This window comes from Cnephaeus nilssonii (genome assembly GCF_951640355.1).
Source record: "Cnephaeus nilssonii genome assembly, chromosome: 9".
Lineage (NCBI taxonomy): Eukaryota > Metazoa > Chordata > Mammalia > Chiroptera > Vespertilionidae > Cnephaeus > Cnephaeus nilssonii.
The window spans coordinates 3,041,824-3,060,675 of record NC_137080.1 but is presented as its reverse complement, the minus strand read 5'-3'; the positions used below and the strand labels follow the sequence as shown (position 1 = coordinate 3,060,675).

The following is an 18,852-nucleotide window of genomic DNA, read 5'->3' as shown; positions in this document are numbered from 1 at the left end:
ACCACCATGTTTCTTTCCCGGGAAAGACACCAATTTTGAAAATCCCATTTTGTTTCCCATCTTTAAACGTCAGTTTCCCGTCTTCTCGTAAAAATGCTCCTGCAGGCCGCTCGGCCTGCTCGTCCTTTCCAGAGCCGAGTGCGTGCGGACGGGACGCCCCCACCTGCTTGGGAAGCTCGGCTCCGAGGGTCCCAGACGGTGTGTTTTCCAAGAAACGTCGGTGGAGTAAACGTTCCCCCACTCGGGTCAATAGCGGGAAGCCTCCTTGGCCTGGGGTTCGTCCCGCTTCCATTGGGACATCAGGGGCGGCAGCCTGGCCTGGGGGTGTTGTGCAGGGAAACCTCGGGAACCAGTTCATCCTGGCCTTGATGACTTGGAGAGCAAGGCTGCCTGAGGGGGAGAGGAGGGTCTCTCAGTGAGGCCATGGGGCGCACAGCAAGGGCTCCATCCATCAGGACCGGCCGGCCGGAGGACCAGAGCGATTTCCCGGCTGGGAGCCGCCTCCTCTCTCGCCCATTACTCTCGAATCTTCCTTCCACTGTCCCCGCTCCATTAGCCCTGCGCACGGGCACGGAGGCCTGGCAGAGGGGCCTGCAGCCACTGACCCGATGCTTCCACGCGGGGCTAGTCTCCGTCCCCGAAACACTGGGGGGGGGGGGTGTTCAGGCCGCCCTGGGCCCTGCCTCGCCCAGCTCTCAGGGTCTCATTCAGAACCCTCTTCTAAGTGATCTTTCCATTGCTCCCTGTTCGGAGGCCGGGTGCCTTCTCCCCAAAGAGACGTCGTGGCCCGGGAGCCATCTTTTTCCGATTCATCATGACAGGTTCCTCCACTGTCTTTGAGGTCCAAGGCCTTGTCGAACTACGCACCAGCTCCGGGCAGACTCTCAGCACAGAGCTGCTGTGGGATCATCCGATGGGAAGACAGACAATGAAGAGGTGACTTCTCAGCCTCTGGGAATAATCCACAGGTTTAAACTGCTCATGCTAAGCGGCATGTGGTCGTCTGCACGATTCTCTCCTAGCGGATACAAAACCAGGTCGATGACAGCTCAGAGAGTCACAGGTTGGCAGCGACCAATGCGTGCGGAGCAGGAGTTTCTGGCGATGGCGGGTGAAAGAACTAGTTTCAATATTTAAAAATATATCGTGGAAATGGCACATTGGCTTGAAAGGTGGCGTCTCCAACTAACCCAGGCCCTGTCTGCGGGCACAGTGTGTGCTGTCCCTGGTCCACGCAGATGCTCGCTGCACTGCACCGAGTTCCAGCACCTGTCCCCTCCTGAGAGAGCATTTCACACAACAGTGCAGGAGTCGCTCACAACACCGAGGTGTGGGAGAGCCCAGCGACTAGTAACAGGGGTGATGTCGCAGAAAAAAATTCCTTTGAACTGAGTCTCGGCTTCAGAGCCTCACAAATACCCCAGGTTCTTCGATTCTGCCGCAATTTCTTTAGCGCTCTTAACACCTGACACCTTTTTCATAATAGAATGATTTATTTTTATATATAAACATGTTTAAATGTTTTGCTTAAATATGCAATTCGGGACTTAATTTTATTTATTTATTTATTTATTTATTTATTTATTTATTGTGACTTAATTTTTTAAAAATGACACTTTTTGTTATCAAGTGCTCAAAACTTAGTTTAGCAGTGAACTGTCCTTGAGCCTGAATACCTGATTGGTTTTTGAAAAATGACATAAGAAGTTTCTAGTTTGTCACCCAAATTGCATGTCAGACAACAGAGCCTTTTGTCTCGCGTCGGCACCGTTCCATCATCATCCGAGAGGACCTCAGAGCTGCACCACTCCATCTTACTGGGAGGTTAGACAGCAGGGCTGTGGGGGCCAGGGCGGGCGGGGACCAGTTCCCTTCGGCCGAACCCCAGGGCAGAGCGAGGGGCAAGCAAAGGTGTCGCCCCTCTCTCACGTCTGCTTCCACCCTTCGCCCCAGCTGCCCCGGCCCCCGGAAGCCAGGAGGCTGGGACTGCTCCATGCGTACTGGGAGGCGCCAGGGCCCGTGTTTCTCACTTGTGACTGTCACGGGACGCCTGGTCACCCTGAGCTCTTCTCTTCCACACAGGACACAGCAGCCTGTGACTGTGGTTGGATGCGGGCTCAAGTAAGAACAGGGAGTGCACCCCAGGAAACCACCCTGAGGGCCCCGAGTCCCACTGGTGAGAGTCTAACAAGGTCTAAAAGGACAGTAAGAACCAGCAGGAGGAACGCAGGCCCTGTGGGAGAGCAACGCCACGGAACTGAGACATGAGCAAGGAAGTCCGGGACATACAGTCAGCAAATGCCGGGTCAGGAGCAGTGGTTTCTCTCAGGTGCCTCTCACGTGCTATGCGTTTCCTTCTTCTAGTCAGCATCGCCCGAGAGGAGGATATCGGAGCTAGAGACCCGAGTACTAACTCCCTTCACCTGATGCCCCCGGCAGGACCCAGCCCGCTGTGGCCCGGGGGGGGGGGGGGGGGGGCGGAGATAAACCGCGTGGGGAGAGAGATGGAAGCGCTCCAGTTACTGTACTGAGTTTACTAATTATGTGATTTATTATAGTTCAGGGGATAGTTTTTAGAATCTGATTTTATTTGAAATAAATCAGTGAGCTATTTTTAGAGGCCCTTCTCAACTGTTTCTGACAAGAAAAAGAAGTTCTATGTAAAGACTCCGGTTCCTGGCAAAATCAAGTAATCGAAAAAAGACCATGTCATTTTACATGGCACTTCCGGTAAACCTTACTTTCAAAAATGTAAACTGTAATGCATGCTATTGGCTGTGAAGCAGTAAAACCGACACCCCTCGGCAAGGTAACCGTGGCCACGGGTTACTTTGAAGAGTGGTGAATAGAGGCAGCCGATCGACGGTCCTCTCGCATCATGGATGTTTCCATCTCTCCCTCTCCCTTCCTCTCTGAAATCAATAAAAATATTTTCTTAAAGTTATGATGTGGAACTCAGGAATAAGGCCCAGAGAGGAATAATACCTTGGCCTCTGTGTGTACAAATAAAAAAATAACCCCTCAGCACATGTACAGACACAAAATCTTCATTGTCTAAGGTATCGTAGGCAAAATATAAAATGAAGATTTACACAGAAAATTTAGTTTTACATCATATCCAAAGATGAATTAATCCCCCTAATGGAGAATATCCTATTGATTCCTGCCTTTGAACCTCAAGCCCACACTCTTTGAATTGACCAAAAAGTTCTTTTCATGAAGTGAGACGCCTTTCAGAACCAATGCTGTGCTGTCCTACGATGACACCAATTAGTGTGGAACGGGATGCGGTTCGGTTTCTCTGTGTGAAGGTCAAGCTTGTATTTGTACTCTAAAAGCCAAGGTTAAATGGCACTGCTATTTCAAATGAGCTGGTTAGAGTATCTTTAAGTACATAAATATTAATTAAGACCACACTGGAAACCCTGCTCTTTTGAATTTTAAGTATATGGATATTTATACAAGGGATAGAAATGACACCTTTTTTTATGAGACTATAACATATAGTGTCCAAAATACTGTCTAAAATTCAAAATACCCCGCAAACTTAAGATAAAATACTTACAAGTGCCCATCTTCGCGCCTCCTTCAGGAGCCAGCGCCCCGGCACCGGGAGGACACAGGGCCTGGAGTGCAGGTAGCTGCCCTCCGAGCTCCAGCAGAGGCTCTGAGGGCTCCGACTGAGGGATGGGGTGTCCGCCGCCCTCCGGAGAGCCGCACCTCCTGTGTCCCACCAGCAGCCGGCTAGGCTCATTGGACGTGGGGGGATACAGTTGGATGTGATCATTTCTTTTTCTATCTTACAATATCCTACCTAATAATAGAGTAATATGCAAATTGACCGTACCTTCGCTACACCCACAAGCCATGCCCACCAACCACGCCCACCAGGAAACCGTCGCAGGGACGTTGGGGTGCAGCGGAGCCCAAGACCAGGAAAGCCTCGGGCAGAGGCTTTCCCGGCCTTGGGCACCAGCAGGGAGCCTGCACGGATCGCAGGCAATGACCAGGGGGTCGGCTCCTACGATCCTTAGCAGGGACGCTGGGGTGCAGCAGAGCCCAAGGCCACTGCCCGGGGACAAGCCCTGACCCTGAAAGAAGGCAGAAGGTGGTGGCCACAGCCAAGGCCTGGGTCCCCGGTGCCGGCAGAAAACTGGTGCAGGCAGCCAGGTGAATGAAGGTCTATTGCACGAATCTTCGTGCAAACGGGCTGCTAGTGTTTAAATAATGTTATCCTCTTTTTTAATTAAATAAGCATTTGTGACATTAAATACTCCCTTTAAAAGCTAATCCAGGTACATCCCAAAGGAATTGATGTGTGGCACGTTTTCATTATTGCTTGATCCCATAGTTCCACGCGGCTATTTTTTATTGACTAAGTGATTGAGTTTCCACGTTTAAGAGACTTCCCGTGGCTACGTGTTGGCTAGTGATGTTTCAATGCCTTCGTGCCCTGGAACACGATCAGATGTCGCAAACACGCTGGAACCGTGGGGTGTCCTCGGTGGCGGGGTTGGGGGGGCAGCGCTCAGGGGGGCGGCCGGTCCGCTGGCTGTTAGTCGGTCCCGTCCTTTCTGAGTGGAGCTGCTGGAGCTCACACCCTCGGCGAGTTAATCCTGTTTCTCTCTCAAAGTGGCGGGAGACTCGTCCACATGATCCGTGAATTCTGACAGTTGGCCCCAATATATTTTTTTAAGTTCACGTTACTAACATGATGCCATTTTCTAAACTACTGTGTCTTTCTGGGTTATCACATCTTTTATTGAAAGCTAGAGAGCCTACCTTTAAGTAATGCATCACCCCCCCGCCCCCCAACTTGGGAAGATGGGTTTATGCCCACAAGTTCTAAGGAGGGACATTTTACCTGCACCCAGAGTAAGCCAGGCCCCACGCCCAGCCCTCCGCAGCTAATCCAGCAGGGTGCTGCTCTGTGGGGGATCTGCGGCTCCTTCCCCGTGCTGAGCCCTGACCTTGCCGTGACCTCTGCTGTCTGAGGCTCCACGCCCCCCCCTCCCCCCCAATCAGTGGCTGCAGTTTATAGATATCCTCTCTGCGGTCCAGCTTCTCTGAATTCCTGGTGCGTAATTTTTTTCACTGTTGTCAGCACAGCCATCCTTCACAAACACGTGCTTGTGTTTAATCCAGGTTTGTAGATGGGATGCGGGAAGGGTTTGGGGGCACCAGTTCACGGAGCCGTGGGGACCAGAGCTGCACTGTCGCCTGATTTACACGCAATCCTCTGCCCTGATATCCCAGGCGAGTGGGAGATGCAACAAGCGACAGCCCCCCGCCCCCACAGTTCCCCCTTTGGCCAATTTGAGCTAAATCTTACGGATGCAGAACTACCTGCTCTTCTGTGACCCAATCCTGCCAACTAAGCTCAAGGTACGAGAGGCAGGCAGACTGGCTATGATTGGAGGAGATCTCCAAATGCTATGGAGACCACCGTGTTACGCACACCAGAGGATATGGCCTACCACCATTATTATTAAAGGTAGTGACATCTGCATATCATCCTATATAATAAAAGGCTAATATGCAAATCGACCAAAAGGCAGAACAACTGGTCTCTATGATGCGCACTGACCACCAGGGGGCAGACGCTCAACACAGGAGCTGCCCCCTGGTGGTCAGTGCGTTCCCACAGGGGGAGCGCCGCTCAGCCAGAAGCCGGGCTCACGGCTGGCGAGCGCAGCGACAGTGGTGGGAGCCTCTCCTGCCTCCGCGGCAGCGCTAAGGACCCCTTGGGGGATGTCCAATGTCCACTTGCTGGCTTAGGCCTGGTCCCGGACTGCGAGAGGGCACAGGCCAGGCTGAGAGACACCCCCCCGCCCCAGTGCACGAATGTTGTGCACCGGGCCTCTAGTGTATACTATAAGATACACATACTGCATCTGTGTGCACGCGCTTGCAGGTAACTGTACTTAAGAGTTCTCCCTGCAAAACATGCCCTTCGATTTCATCCCGCAGCAAACCTAAGGCTGAAGGAAGCGCGACGGCTGTGGGCAGGGACACGGAGTCACTGGCTTTCTTCAGGATTTGCATCAGCAGAAGCCTGCCCCTGGCCCCAGCCCAGCCCGATGGAGAGGGACGCCACGTGCTCCCTGCTGCTCGGCACCCGCGCCACCCGCAGGCGGGAGAGGGGGCGTCTGAGGATCCAGCCCAAACCCCGCACCTGTTGCTACCGACAGACCCAGTTCCTGGAGAAGACCGGAGCCGCCAGCTGGCCGCGGCCGTCAGTGAACTCGCAGTGACATTGGTGCTGGCCCCGAGACAGCATTCGCGGCTCAGAAGGCACATCCTCAGGGTGTGGTGGCCCCGGGGACTTTCGAGGTAAAAGGTGTAACAGACAAACTGCAAGCATGACCACAGCAAGAGAACTGCTTCTGGAGTGACTGCGCTGCTCAGGGGCTCTGGAGAAACACCTGCTCTGCCTGGAGCACGGGGTGCCGCTGGCCAGAGAACAGAGGGGTGTTCCGGGGAGCGGGCCACCCTCCTGCCTGTGGGCCGTGCGCCGTGTCAGAAAACCGCCACCGGAGACGGAGGGGCAGAGCAAGAGCGCAGCTGAGTGACCCGGGAGGCAGCACACGATCGCGGCATCAGGAGGAACAACACTGTGTCCTTGTTCCTTTCCTTTGCCAGGCCTGGTCCCTTCTGGCTCACAGCCCATGACTGTCACTCCGTGACTCTGCGAGGAGTCTAAATTGTCGCGCTTTGCCACGGTCACCCGGAGCGGCGCGGCCCCTGGGAAGGAGGCCCTGGGAGGCAGGGACCCGGAGACGTTTTGGTGAATGTCAGAAACACTTCTGAATCTTGCACCACTTTCGGCGAATGTTATCAGACAGGAGAAAAGCCAGCACTTTCGTCTCTCGGGTCATTGCCTCGTGGACAGGGGAGATGCCACCCTGACAGACGGGGAGCGGCAGGTACTTACCGCGCTGGTCCCGGGGCAGCCTGGCGACTGGCACTCACCCCGCATCCGCTTCGGGATCAGCACGTCGTCCCAGCAGGACGGGCCCTTTGGAAAGAAGCGGACACGTTACTGGTGCACTGATTGTCAGGGACATTTCTCCCGCGCGATCACAACCGGTGAGGTCTACGCTGGAGAGGGACAATGAGATCGGTGTGCTGCGGCGACGTGCAGAGCGCAGTCCAGAGACGCTGGGCGGCCTCGGGACCCCCGGGGCCCAGTAGGTCGGGACCATTTTCACAGCCGTCCTAGGGTGACATTGGGCACGCAGTTCACTTACTTGTGGTAACGTCCTCACTGCAGTCCAATTTAATTGCTTAAAAGTTTAAAGAAACTTTTTTTCTTACAATTCATTATAATTTCAACTGACAAGTTTTAAAAAACATTTTTTATCATAATTATTTTTTTATTTTAGAGAAGAAGGGAGAGAGAGAAACATTGATGTGAGAGAGTAACATTGTTCCCTTGTCTCCCATATGAGCCTCTATCGATCCACCTGGGTTCGATCCACCCAGGTTGTGGATCGAACCCACAACCTGGGTGTGTGCCCTGACTGGGAACCACCAGGCATGGAGTTCGGGCCCGGGCACATTTCACCACCTCAAAGTCCCGGATGATGAAACTTTCTGGGCAAATTGACGACATGCAACTTTCAGGCCTTAATTTTTCAGTCCAAAAAGCAACAGAAACATCTATGTTGAGAACTCCTCAAATCAATGGCCACCTAAGTTATCACTTTATTTGACAGAACTCATTCACACTTTTCTTTTTGATCTCAAACCATAACAAAATAATATAAGTAATAGCATCTCAGCATTCTGTTGGATGTAGGCTTCATAATAAAATATAGCATGTGCTGGTTCACTAGTAGCCACACCACCCACTGTCGGCACTGAGCCATTGAAAGCGGGAAGCGGCGCCCGGGAACGTGTGCCATTGCAAAGCAGAGTTAACTCTGCTCCTGTCTAGTTTAGAAAGTAGACGAGTCAGGGTTTCCATGGTTACAGCAGCTCTGTGTGGGAGTGAGCATGGTCTGCGACCAGACTAGACAGGGCAGCGAGTCCCACGGCAGCTGAGGAGCTATGGATGGATGAGGGCGTGTCACGGAGGGGACCCCCGACACTGTATCTCATCTCTCACCTGAGCAGGATTGGAGAAACACGTCTGAAAAAATGTCAGGACATTCGTGTGAAATACCCATGATCGTGAAGACTCACGCGGCTGCTTTTTAGAGAACGTTCTCCTGGTTAAGCCCAGGATTGGTCACAACCAAGAAAAATCCAGGCATTTCTTGAGCGCCCAGAGCAGGTGAGCAACTCTGGCCGGGGCTTTGTTCTGTGCAGCCCACGGACTGGGAAGGTCTGAGGTTAGTGAATGGTTGGACAGCACACTGGAAAAGCGGAAGAAGAGTATTTCGTGGCCCGTGAACAGTAAATGACCCTCAGGCCTCCACGTCCACGATGAAGTGCACGGACCGGCCGTGGACTTCCGTATTGTCTGTGCTGCTTTTCAAGGTGCAAGGGCAGGGCTGACTTTCAGCACAGAGGACGGACTCTCCAGGCCTAAACTCTTTCCTGTCCGGCCCTGAATGCAAAGTGTTTGCCAATCCTTGGTCTACAGGAAATTACTATTAAAAAATTGAGACAGCATGTTGGCCACCGTCTAATCTCATTCGTCTGGAGGAGTAGCCGTGTCCTGGGTCTCCTATGAGAAATTACTTCAAGTAAAGGCTTGGGGCTGTTGGCCTGTGGAATCCGAGAAGGTGTGGTGAGAAGGTAGTGGTTCGGGTTGTGTGAATCAGAAAGAGACTGGGAATTGCAACTAGAGAAGGCATTTGGGGGTTTGTCCTGTCTGACATTACCGCCAGCTGGAAAACCACAAAGTCGAGTGCTATTTAAACACATTCACGAGACGCACTTAAGTCAGAACTTCAGGCAAATGACTCAGTGGCATGGCCACCACAGCACTTAATAACATGACTCAGTTGCATATACAGTAAAATGTAATATTATGCAAAGTACTGATTTCTAAGCAATTGGAATGGTAAGATGATAAACAATGTCTTCACACTTTTGAATTAGATGGACTGCATTTCAAATCCAATTGACATTAACAGCCACACAATGATGGGAAAGTTACTCAATTAATCAGAACATTCTTTTTTTAGGTGTAATGGGGGACTAGCAATTGCGCCTACCTCATAGGATTGATGGTTAGATGAGATAAAGTACTTAGCATAATCCTATACCCATAGTTAACATTCAGTAAATATTAGCGGCTGCTGCTGAATGACTATAGTATGAGAACAACGTGATCTCGGAAAGAGCACCTCAATGCACAAAATGTCAGACGATCTAAGTTCTGGACAGAATTTCGCTAAAGTTTAGGCTGATAAATTTAACAACCTTATGCCTCACTTTCTTATCTCTATAGTGTGGGCAATAAGAACTCGGGCCAAATAAGATAAGGAATGAGCTCATTGATGGGAAAACCCATTATGGACGATAAGGCATTTTAGAAAAATCAGTCAGTGAAGAGACAATGGAGCCGTGTGTATTCCTGGACTCATGCATTCACCCCACTTTAGACAGCCCCTGATACAGTGCCGCTTCCCGGCAGGAGGGATGCTCCGTGCGTAGTGATGCAGCTGCTGCTGGCATCCGCAATGAACCAGCTCGGAGTCACATGTACTGAGTACCCGATGCTGCCGGGCTAACTCAACAGCTGCTTGAACAGAGTGTCTCGCTGGCCTTGGAGATTTCCCCCAAGTGCTGGCATGTCACTGTAGCTTATCTATATATATAAAAGCCTACACGACTGAACAACCGGTTGACCAGTGCGCTCCCACAGCCAACCTCCCGTGGCCGGCCAACCTCCCGCGGTCCCTCTCCCCGCCCAGCTGGCCAACCTCCCACGGTCCCTCCCCCTGGCCAGCTGGCCAACCTATTGTGGTCCCTACCTTCACCCAGCCGGCCAACCTCCCGCGGTCCCTCTCCCCACCCAGCTGGCCAACCTCCTGAGGTCCCTCTCCCCACCCAGCTGGCCAACCTCCTGAGGTCCCTCCCCCGAGCCGGCCAACCTCCCGCAGTCCCTCCCCCCACCCAGCCGGCTAACCTCCCGCAGTCCCTCCCGCTGGCCAGCCGGCCAATCTTCTGCAGTCCCTACCCGCTGCTGGCCAACCTCCTGTGGTCCCTCCCCCTGGTTGGCTAACATCCCTGGGTCCCTCCCCGCAGCCGGCCAACCTCCCACAGTCCCTCCCCGCACCCAGCTGGCCAACCTCCCATGGTCCCTCCCCCTACCCAGCCGGCCAACCTACCGCAGTCCCTCCCCCTGTCTGGCCATCTACTCCCCCCACCACTCCACCCACAATTGGCCCTGATCGCTGGCCAGGCCGAGGGTCCCCCACCTGTGCACAAATTCGTGCACTGGGCCTCTAGTAAAACATAATTTGGCATAAAACAAATTTCCTTCCACCACTAAAGTGTGCTTCATGTCATAAAAAGTGAACATTTCATAATCTAATCCTTGATAACATACTTGTCCCTCACAAGAAAATTATTAGAAGAGAGAAACCTCACATCTCTGAAAAAATCAGTGTCATTATAAGTGAAACAACTCCTGTCCACTGCCCTGCAGCTCGGCAGCATTTGACAAAGCCCATCACTGTCATTACAGACGGCCAGTCCCCCACGCAGGGCGCCATCACGCTAAACGCATTAACATCACACAGTGCGTGGTTCTGTCACGATTCCCAGTTGCCAAACTATTTGGAAACCGCTAGAGGCCTTCAATTATACTGCAAAGTGTTGACAGCTTTCTAGTCGCACAGCACGGCACAGCGAGAGCAGGTTTAAACAGCGGTGGGTTTTTTGTTTTTTTTTTCCATCCATTTCATAGAATTTAAACAATGGAGACAAATGAAGACTTGCAGTGAGTCACTGCTGTGCACTCCTCACAGATTTAACTTTGGAGAACCGTGTGATTACCTTCATCTGCTCGCGCTGTGCACTAAGAATAGTCTGCATGGAGGGGCTTGGCCGCAGCTCAGATGAGAGGCGGTGCCAGGCAGCACGATGTGTCCTAACTGCGGAGATGGCCAAGCTCATTTCAGTTCCAGGCCTGCGCATCCATCTGCATAACAGTGCTTATTATCATGGGGGCCCGCACAGTCCTCTCCGCTGCTCTCTGTCCTGGGGTTATGACTGGACCACACCATGCTTATTAAATGGGATAAGACGATTATTAGATTCCTGTGAATGCCCAGGTGCCATTGTGGGCAGGCAGGCTCATCATTTAGTTCTCAGAATACAACTCTGGCCAGCACATGACATTTGGGTGCATACCCTCCTCCTCTAAACCCCCAACTGGCCCTGAACGCCATCGGCCACCTTTTTGCAAGAAAGGGAAAGGATGAAGTAAGATAGGGTACTGGTTAAAGCTAGCAGGTGGTCATACTTGTCTGTGTGTCAATGTAATTAGTTGTCCACGAAGATGTAGCGGTAGAGGTAACCGTCCTGGCCAGTCCATAAAACCTACATATCCAGCCGAAACCAGTTTGGCTCAGTGGATAGAGCGTCAGCCTGTGGACTCAAGGGTCCCAGGTTCGATTCCGGTCAAGGGCATGTACCTTGGTTGCAGGCACATCCCCAGTAGGGGGTGTGCAAGAGGCAGCTGATCGATGTTTCTCTCTCATCGATGTTTCTAACTCTCTATCCCTCTCTCTTCCTCTCTGTAAAAAATCAATAAAATATATTTTAAATAAATAAATAAATAAAACCTACATATCCAGCTGCTAGGGCCTGAGTGGGCAACTGGCTGGCCAAGAAGGGGCGAGGCCAGGAGGAAGTCCCTTCCCAGGGGTCCTGGAGGCAGGGGACTGGGATGCGCCTCCACGATCAGGCCCCAATCACATCCGGAGAGAGCAGGCTCTGGTGGTGCCTTAGCCCTGAGGCGCTCGTACGCATTTATGAGGTTCTTTTCCTCCCAACACCAGGTATTTCCGTGGATGCCAGTACATGGGGGCTTCTTATTCTTGCCCCTTCCTGACCTAGGGGTGCAGAGCTGACACGATCAAGGCCTTCATCATCACCACCACCACCACCACCATCATCATCATCATCCACATCCACACAAACCCAAAGAACAAAAGCGATTGCTGGCTGGAAGGAAAGTTAGTCCTGGGATATGGACGCTGGCAAAGTCTTTTTTTAAAGACATGGTCCAACTTAATATGCATTGAACGTTGTTCAAGTTCACAAATTTCCCCCTCGGCCTTTCATTTCAAGACACTTCTACCATTTCTCCCCTTCTCTCTCCTTTTCCTCTCCCTTTCTCCCCCGACTGTGTTATGATCAAGGTCCAATGGCCTCTAAAAATCACTTACCGAGAGAGGAGAAAAAAGGCTTAATTCTTAATCAAAACCAGCTAAATTTGTAGTTATCTGAACTTCTCAGGAAAAATTCAAACTGGCTAAAGTTCACTCCCAAAGTGTTCCCCCACCACACACACACAATACTTTTCTGTAAGAATTACCCCTAATTATAGATTATTATTTTTCCTCCCCTTTAGATTAATCTTTTTAACTTAATAAAACTAAGTTCTCTAAAACTCTTCTCTTTCTGTTTATATTTCTTTCATCAAATGAAGTGGGAAAGACTTCTGTTGGAGAACAAAGCAGATCTGAGTTATAAGTCATTCTAAGTCTCCATTTTCTGAAGTAATCGTACTTTTAGGAGAACTCTTATCTCCCCACCTCCCTGCCTTTGCCGGAGAGCTGGGCTCCCCCGTCTTCCATGCCCCTCACTCACTCACCCGTCTCTCAGTGAGGATGTGTCGTGTCGTGTCGTGTCGTCCCGTGGGAGCAGAGCACCAGCTCATGGTGGCTGCAGGTGCCTGTGTTCCCCGGGTCAGCTGCATCGTATCTCGAACATTCGGTTTCCTATTGATCAACTCCCACTGCCACGCCGAATCAAAGGCAGAGGGGGAGAATGCAGTTAATTCTAAAACCTTGAGGACAACTAAGCCCACTGTTTCTGGCGAGCGCTGTGCTGGGACATCGGCGGCGCGTTGTGGGCACACCCAGCAGGCCAGTCCTCGGTGTGGGATGCCCTCATGGCCTCTTCGCCGCCGGCGTGGATATTAACCTATTATGCTTCTCCGAAAGCAAGCCCGGCCCACCAGCTGCAAGCCCACTGACCGTCCTGTTCCTGCTCCCCGCACGGAGCTCCCCGTCAGGGTCCGACTCTCCCACGAGGGTTTGCCACGCCACAGCTGCCTGGGTGTCCTGCTCATTCTACTGACAGAGAGAAGTTACTGCGGGGGAACAGAGGGGCCTGGGCAGGACCTCTCGTCAGTCAGTGTTATTCTCGGCTCAGCTTCCTTCAAAGTAGCTCCCCCACCTCCCGCCCATCCATAACCGTTCCGTGAACCACCGACTGAAGTCCCGGATGCACAGGACCACATCTGTCTCCAATACACTGAAATCCAGTTCAGACTCGTGTCAGTTTTCTATGTTAGCACCTCGAATCGGCTCCATGTAAAATAGGTATCTTGTCAGCCAACAGCTCAAGGGTTCTGAAAGTCAATATTCTCTCATTTCTAAGTTTCATCTCTCATGATTTTAGTACATGGACACCATTTATTCAAATTTCCTCTATAAGGTTTAACTACGGATTCTGATTCTGGAAGGTAGCCTGCCAGCTGAGACACGTGCGTACTTGGCATTGATACAGGCCACATGGAGAAACTTTATTTGTAGAACCGTGACATTATTCAGGAATCAAAAGACAAAGGAAAACACACAGCAGGTTTCTCACCCAGAATTATGCTCTGGTTTAAGGAAATATTTTCTCAAAACCATGTTACTTAATTTTAGCAAATGCAGATCACATCTGCCATCGCTTTGCCCAGAGCCAAGAAAAATGGCAATATTTTAATTAGAACTGAGAGTCAAACTTTCCCACGTTTTATAATGAAGCGACTGTTCCGGACCACCTGGCAGGCTCTCTGCGTTCTACCTCGGATGACTAAGCCTAGGAGAGTCCCCTAGGACAACCGCCTTGGACTTGACCAACAATATCCTATGTAATAAAAGCCTAATATGCTAAGTGTCCGGTCATCTGTTCAACCAATCAAAGCATAATATGCTAATGATATGCTAAGGCTGCTCAACCACTCGCTATGATGTGCACTGACCACCAGGGGGCAGACACACATCCTCCCATCTTCCCGGGGCTTTTCTGTTCCCGGGGCTTCTAATTGAAAGCTCCTTGGCCTTCTGGAAGCTTTCAGTGAGAAGGTCTGAGGACGCTTAACAATAGTGATGACGGCAGAGCCGGGGGGGCATGACGCACGGACGCTGCTGATTGGAAAGCAAGTTCCCGTATCACACTCCTCCCATCCTCTCTGCTCCTGCAAGGGCCTGCACCTGACGGGGCAGGGGGACCCTTGGGCTATTATTCTGCCTGAAACATCCTGGCAATGCAGCCCCTGGGCCCCTCCCCGGCTACCAGGCCATGGAACACGAGTTTCTCTGCATCAAATGAAGATGCAGAATATGGCCACACCCTATGTGTTCATTAGAATCTAGTGACTCAAGTGATTTGTAAGACAGAATGTAATGGAAAAGCACAGAATACAGAATACAGTGCCGGGCTCAGGACTCGCTACATGCCAGCTGTGCCCTTGGGTAAGTCATTTAGATTCCGCGACGCTCAGACTTCTCCACGGGTAATCCAAGCAGTGATAGCAGCCTTGTCTCCTCCGCTGTTTGTTGTGAGAATATAACGTTAGGAAAGGGATTTTCTACCTTTAAGACACCGTGGGATGTCAGTTCTTCTTTACTGAAATAAGCCACACCATTAGAATTACAACATAAAGCACTGGGCAGGCTGCTGTATTCCACAATTCAATTAGCATGCACAATGCTCAATGCAATTTAAAGTTTTTACCTCAAAAACTAGAAATAATTATTTTCTTCAGATTATAAATGAAATGTGCTTCTTGCCTAGCAATCGAATATCAGGTCTCCTTCATAGAGATCCACCTTATCTTTTCAGGAATTAAAGACTTACAATCCACTTATTGTTACAACTAGCAGCCCTGCTCACGAATCCGTGCGCCAGTAGCTCTCTGCGGGGCCTGGCCGCTCCGCACCTGCTACCCAGAGGCTCTCTGTGGCCCAGAGGCCCATCTGTGGCCGGGCAGGGAACGCTTGCCTCGTTGCTGCGGCAACGGAGCAAGCATTCTGCCAGGCCGCTCACGCAGCCTGCTCTCAGCGGCTTCCCCTGGCTCTGGGGGACTCCAGCGGGGCTGAGAGGACTGGGCACCACCATCTTGTGGCTATGGGTGCTGCCATCTTTTTGATGGAGTGACGGTTTCTTTGTATATTACCCTTTTATTAGATAGGATAACCTGATGCCAGAGCTTTTGAAAAAAACCTTTTTACCTTAAGAACTATTTATAGTTCAGGTTAGAAAACTGACCTACTCTACTAAAAGCATCTTCAACACAGGTTTGTAATCAATATACAAAATAACATTTAAAAAATAGTGAAGTTGGTATTCCTTCACTCCTCTGGGATTTAACGTTAACTAGTGGTTACTAAAGTTGTTATTAGTGTCCAGGGATACTAAGAATCTTATAATTGAAAAAGTTTAAAGAATTGAAATAATGAGTAAAATGCACATGTATTTCCAATAATAATCCTATCTAATAATAGACAAATATGCAAATTGACCGCACCTTCGCTACGCCAAGCCACGCCCACCAGCCAAGCCACACCCACAACCAATCAGGACGAGTATGCAAATTACCCCAACAAAGATGGCAGCTAATTTGCATATCAAGACAGTGTAGAAAGAAGCCAAGAGCTGCAGAAGGAAGCAAAGCTGCGGAGAAGCAAGCAAGCCAGGGGGAGGAGAAGAGAGGAGCAGAGGCGGGGCCGGGGGAGAAGGAAGGAGAGAAGGCGGGGCCGGGGGAGAAGGGAGGAGCGGAGGCGGGGCCGGGGGCGAAGGAAGGAGAGCGGGCGGGCTGGCAGAAAAGGGAGAAACTCAGGCAAGCTGGCGGAGAAGGCGGGGTGGGGGAGAAGGGAGGAACGGAGGCAGGGCCGGGGGAGAAGGAAGGAGAGCGGGCTGGCAGAGAAGGGAGAAAAGCAGGTGGGCTGGCGGAGAAGGCGGGGTGGGGGAGAAGGGAGGAGAGCAGGCGGGGCGGGGTAGAGTGCAGCAGGAAACCCTATTGCAGGATTTTTCCTGCAACGGGAATGCTAGTAATAAAAATAATTATGATAGCCATTTAATTTTGCACAGGGATCAAACATATTAAATGTACTGTATTCTTATTATCCAAAATATGTGAGTGGCTAGTTTGAAGTTCCTCTTTCCAAATTGAGACTATGCTATGTTCTCTAGACCCAATCACAGAATGCTTTTCCATCCGCCTGAGGTCTGTCCGGATGGCTATTGGTGTTGGCGCGGCAGCCGCACGGAGCCACGCCTTGGGAAGCGGCTGCAGTGGGGCCAGGGCCGCCCGAGGTGCAGGTTGCGGCATCTCTGACCTGGGCCATGGAGAGTTTGTTTCTTACAGGAACTTCCTGCAAATTGTGGCTGTGGTCAGCAGGTACGCATCTGCAGCGGGCCTGCCGCGTGTTTTAGGTTTCGTTGCTTAGTGTTGTTTGGATATTTATTAAAAATAAAACTTAATTGAGCCGAAACCGGTTTGGCTCAGTGGATAGAGCGTCGGCCTGTGGACTGAAAGGTCCCAGGTTCGATTCCGGTCAAGGGCATGTACCTTGGTTGCGGGAACATCCCCAGTAGGGGTTGTGCAAGAGGCAGCTGATCGATGTTTCTAACTCTCTATCCCTCTCTCTTCCTCTCTGTAAAAAATCAATAAAATATATTTAAAAAAATAAAAAAAATAAAAAACTTAATGGAGATCCAAAAATCGTGATAAAGAATAAATGCAAGAGTTTAATGGGACGATTGTGCTACAGTGTTACAGTGCTATGTTGGTCATGTGAGCTGTCCCTGGGTTATCGATGCTTTTAAAAACGTTATTTATACTAATGCTGTAGTCAATGAACGTCCACGTTCATCAATTATCCAGTGTCGTTCTACTAAGTGGAATGTTCTGTTCTTAGCGATGGGTAGCATAGCATCTCTGTAGTGCATTAAAAAACTCAAGCAGGCTTAATTATAAGGCAGAAGACAGTTACTCAATAATAATATACAAACGCGCATGTGGGACCAAACATTCAAGTCTCTAGGCTATGAGACAGCTTCGAATCAATGACACGAAGCCAGACTCCTCTCAATGTGGAAACAGTCTCCAGGGTCCCATTTTTTAAAAAGGTCTAGGATGACACGCTCTCCTTCGTCACCCAATGCTACATTGGGGTAGACTAGCTGACCAGTGGCCTTCCTGAGTGCGCACAGAGTCGTCACGCAGCGGCCTGTTGTCCCAGAGGACAGATCCAGATGGGACATACCCGTAGGAGAGAGGCCTCAAACACCCAGGAAGACTGGGTGGCAAGAGATTAACCAAAGAATACATATGCAAATATGCATAACCCATGGACACAGACAATAGTGCTGTGGGGTGAGGTGGTGGGGCCAATGGAGGGGAAAGGGGGGACATCTCTAATACTTTCAACAATGAAGATAATTGTCGGGGAGCACACGAGACTTGGTTGGAAAGTTGTAAGGAGGACATTCTGAGAAAAGGGAAGTGTGTGGAAGGCCGCCTGCCCTGTTTATTGGAATTCTGACTTAGGGGAGTGCTGAAGGTGGTGCCCCTAATTACTCCTGACCTTTCCAAACAAGTCTGTGCACCTGCAGACCCCCGGGTGTTTACTGAATCCTTATGCCTAATCTTTGGGTGTCCTTGCTTAAAGGACACTGCAGACACATGTGTCCTCCCAAGATTCCTTACCCTACTGATTGTATCTAAAAGATAAACTTTATCTCAAACGGCTGCTACAATAAAAGCCTGAAGAGGCAGGCGAATGAGGCTGTCTGGTTCCTTTAGCCAGGCAGTCCCTTAGCCTCTCTCTCACAGCAAACGTGGTGTCGGAGTAATCATTCATCTGTGGCTCCGGGTCTGCTGGTCAGCCCCGGCAGATAATTTTTTTTAAGAAGCAGGGTATAGAAAAACAAGACAAAACATGAAGAACAAAAGTTGGCATGTGGGAGGGAGGGCCAGGAGGCCCTTAGCAGTACAAGGAGAAAAGGGTGCTCTCTCGGCAGAGCAGTGCAAGCGTAGGCACAGACAATGAACTGACTCCAGGTTCAGGTTCAACCCCATGACGGTGCATAAATGGAGACGGACAAGAAGGCGTTGGTCCCCAACACAAAAATAAAGAATCTGGAATGGGGGGGATGATTATATTACAGATCTTCCGATCCCAAGGTATGATTATTAATTATTACTTTATGTTAATTAATAGACTTCACTCTAGATACGATTTCAAAGAAGCCACACACATCAAATCATTCACTCACTGAAACGTGCATCAGCACTGAAACGTGTGTCAAGCTCTGTGGCAAATATTAGCGGTCCAAGATGCAAGAGGCAGCGCCACACCCCAGTATTCCATCACTTAGTGGAGGACATAAAAGTACCACAGACGACAAAGGAATGTGTAATACACTGAGGGAATTCAAATAATGGAGGGACCCATCTAATTTTGTTTCCAACATGAATGACTGTTAGACGGGCACCAAATCCCCTTACCCAATAAAATAAGCATTGATGTGGGTTACTTTTTAAAAATCAATTGGAAGGTGGGAATCAACGGTTGACCAGTTGAAGCCAGGCGACGTCTTCATTTTATTGCTCTCACTCCTGTCCACCCAGACTAAGAATATTTTTGTGACGAAGTTTTGCCT

At 50.5% G+C, this 18,852-nt stretch overlaps 1 protein-coding gene across 11 annotated transcripts in view; it reads right to left on the bottom strand.

Moving 5' to 3' along the window:
• The window catches only part of PRKN (parkin RBR E3 ubiquitin protein ligase), a 529,515-nt gene that overhangs the window by 219,439 nt on the left and 291,224 nt on the right, over window positions 1-18,852 (bottom strand). For all 11 annotated transcript variants that reach the window (XR_013813998.1, XM_079780669.1, XM_079780675.1 and 8 more), the window contains one exon: window positions 6,935-7,018. Coding sequence is in view for 10 of the 11 variants with exons in the window: in XM_079780669.1 (XP_079636795.1) it covers window positions 6,935-7,018 (84 nt within the window). In the remaining variant the exon portion in view is untranslated. The remainder of the gene's footprint in view (window positions 1-6,934; window positions 7,019-18,852) is intronic.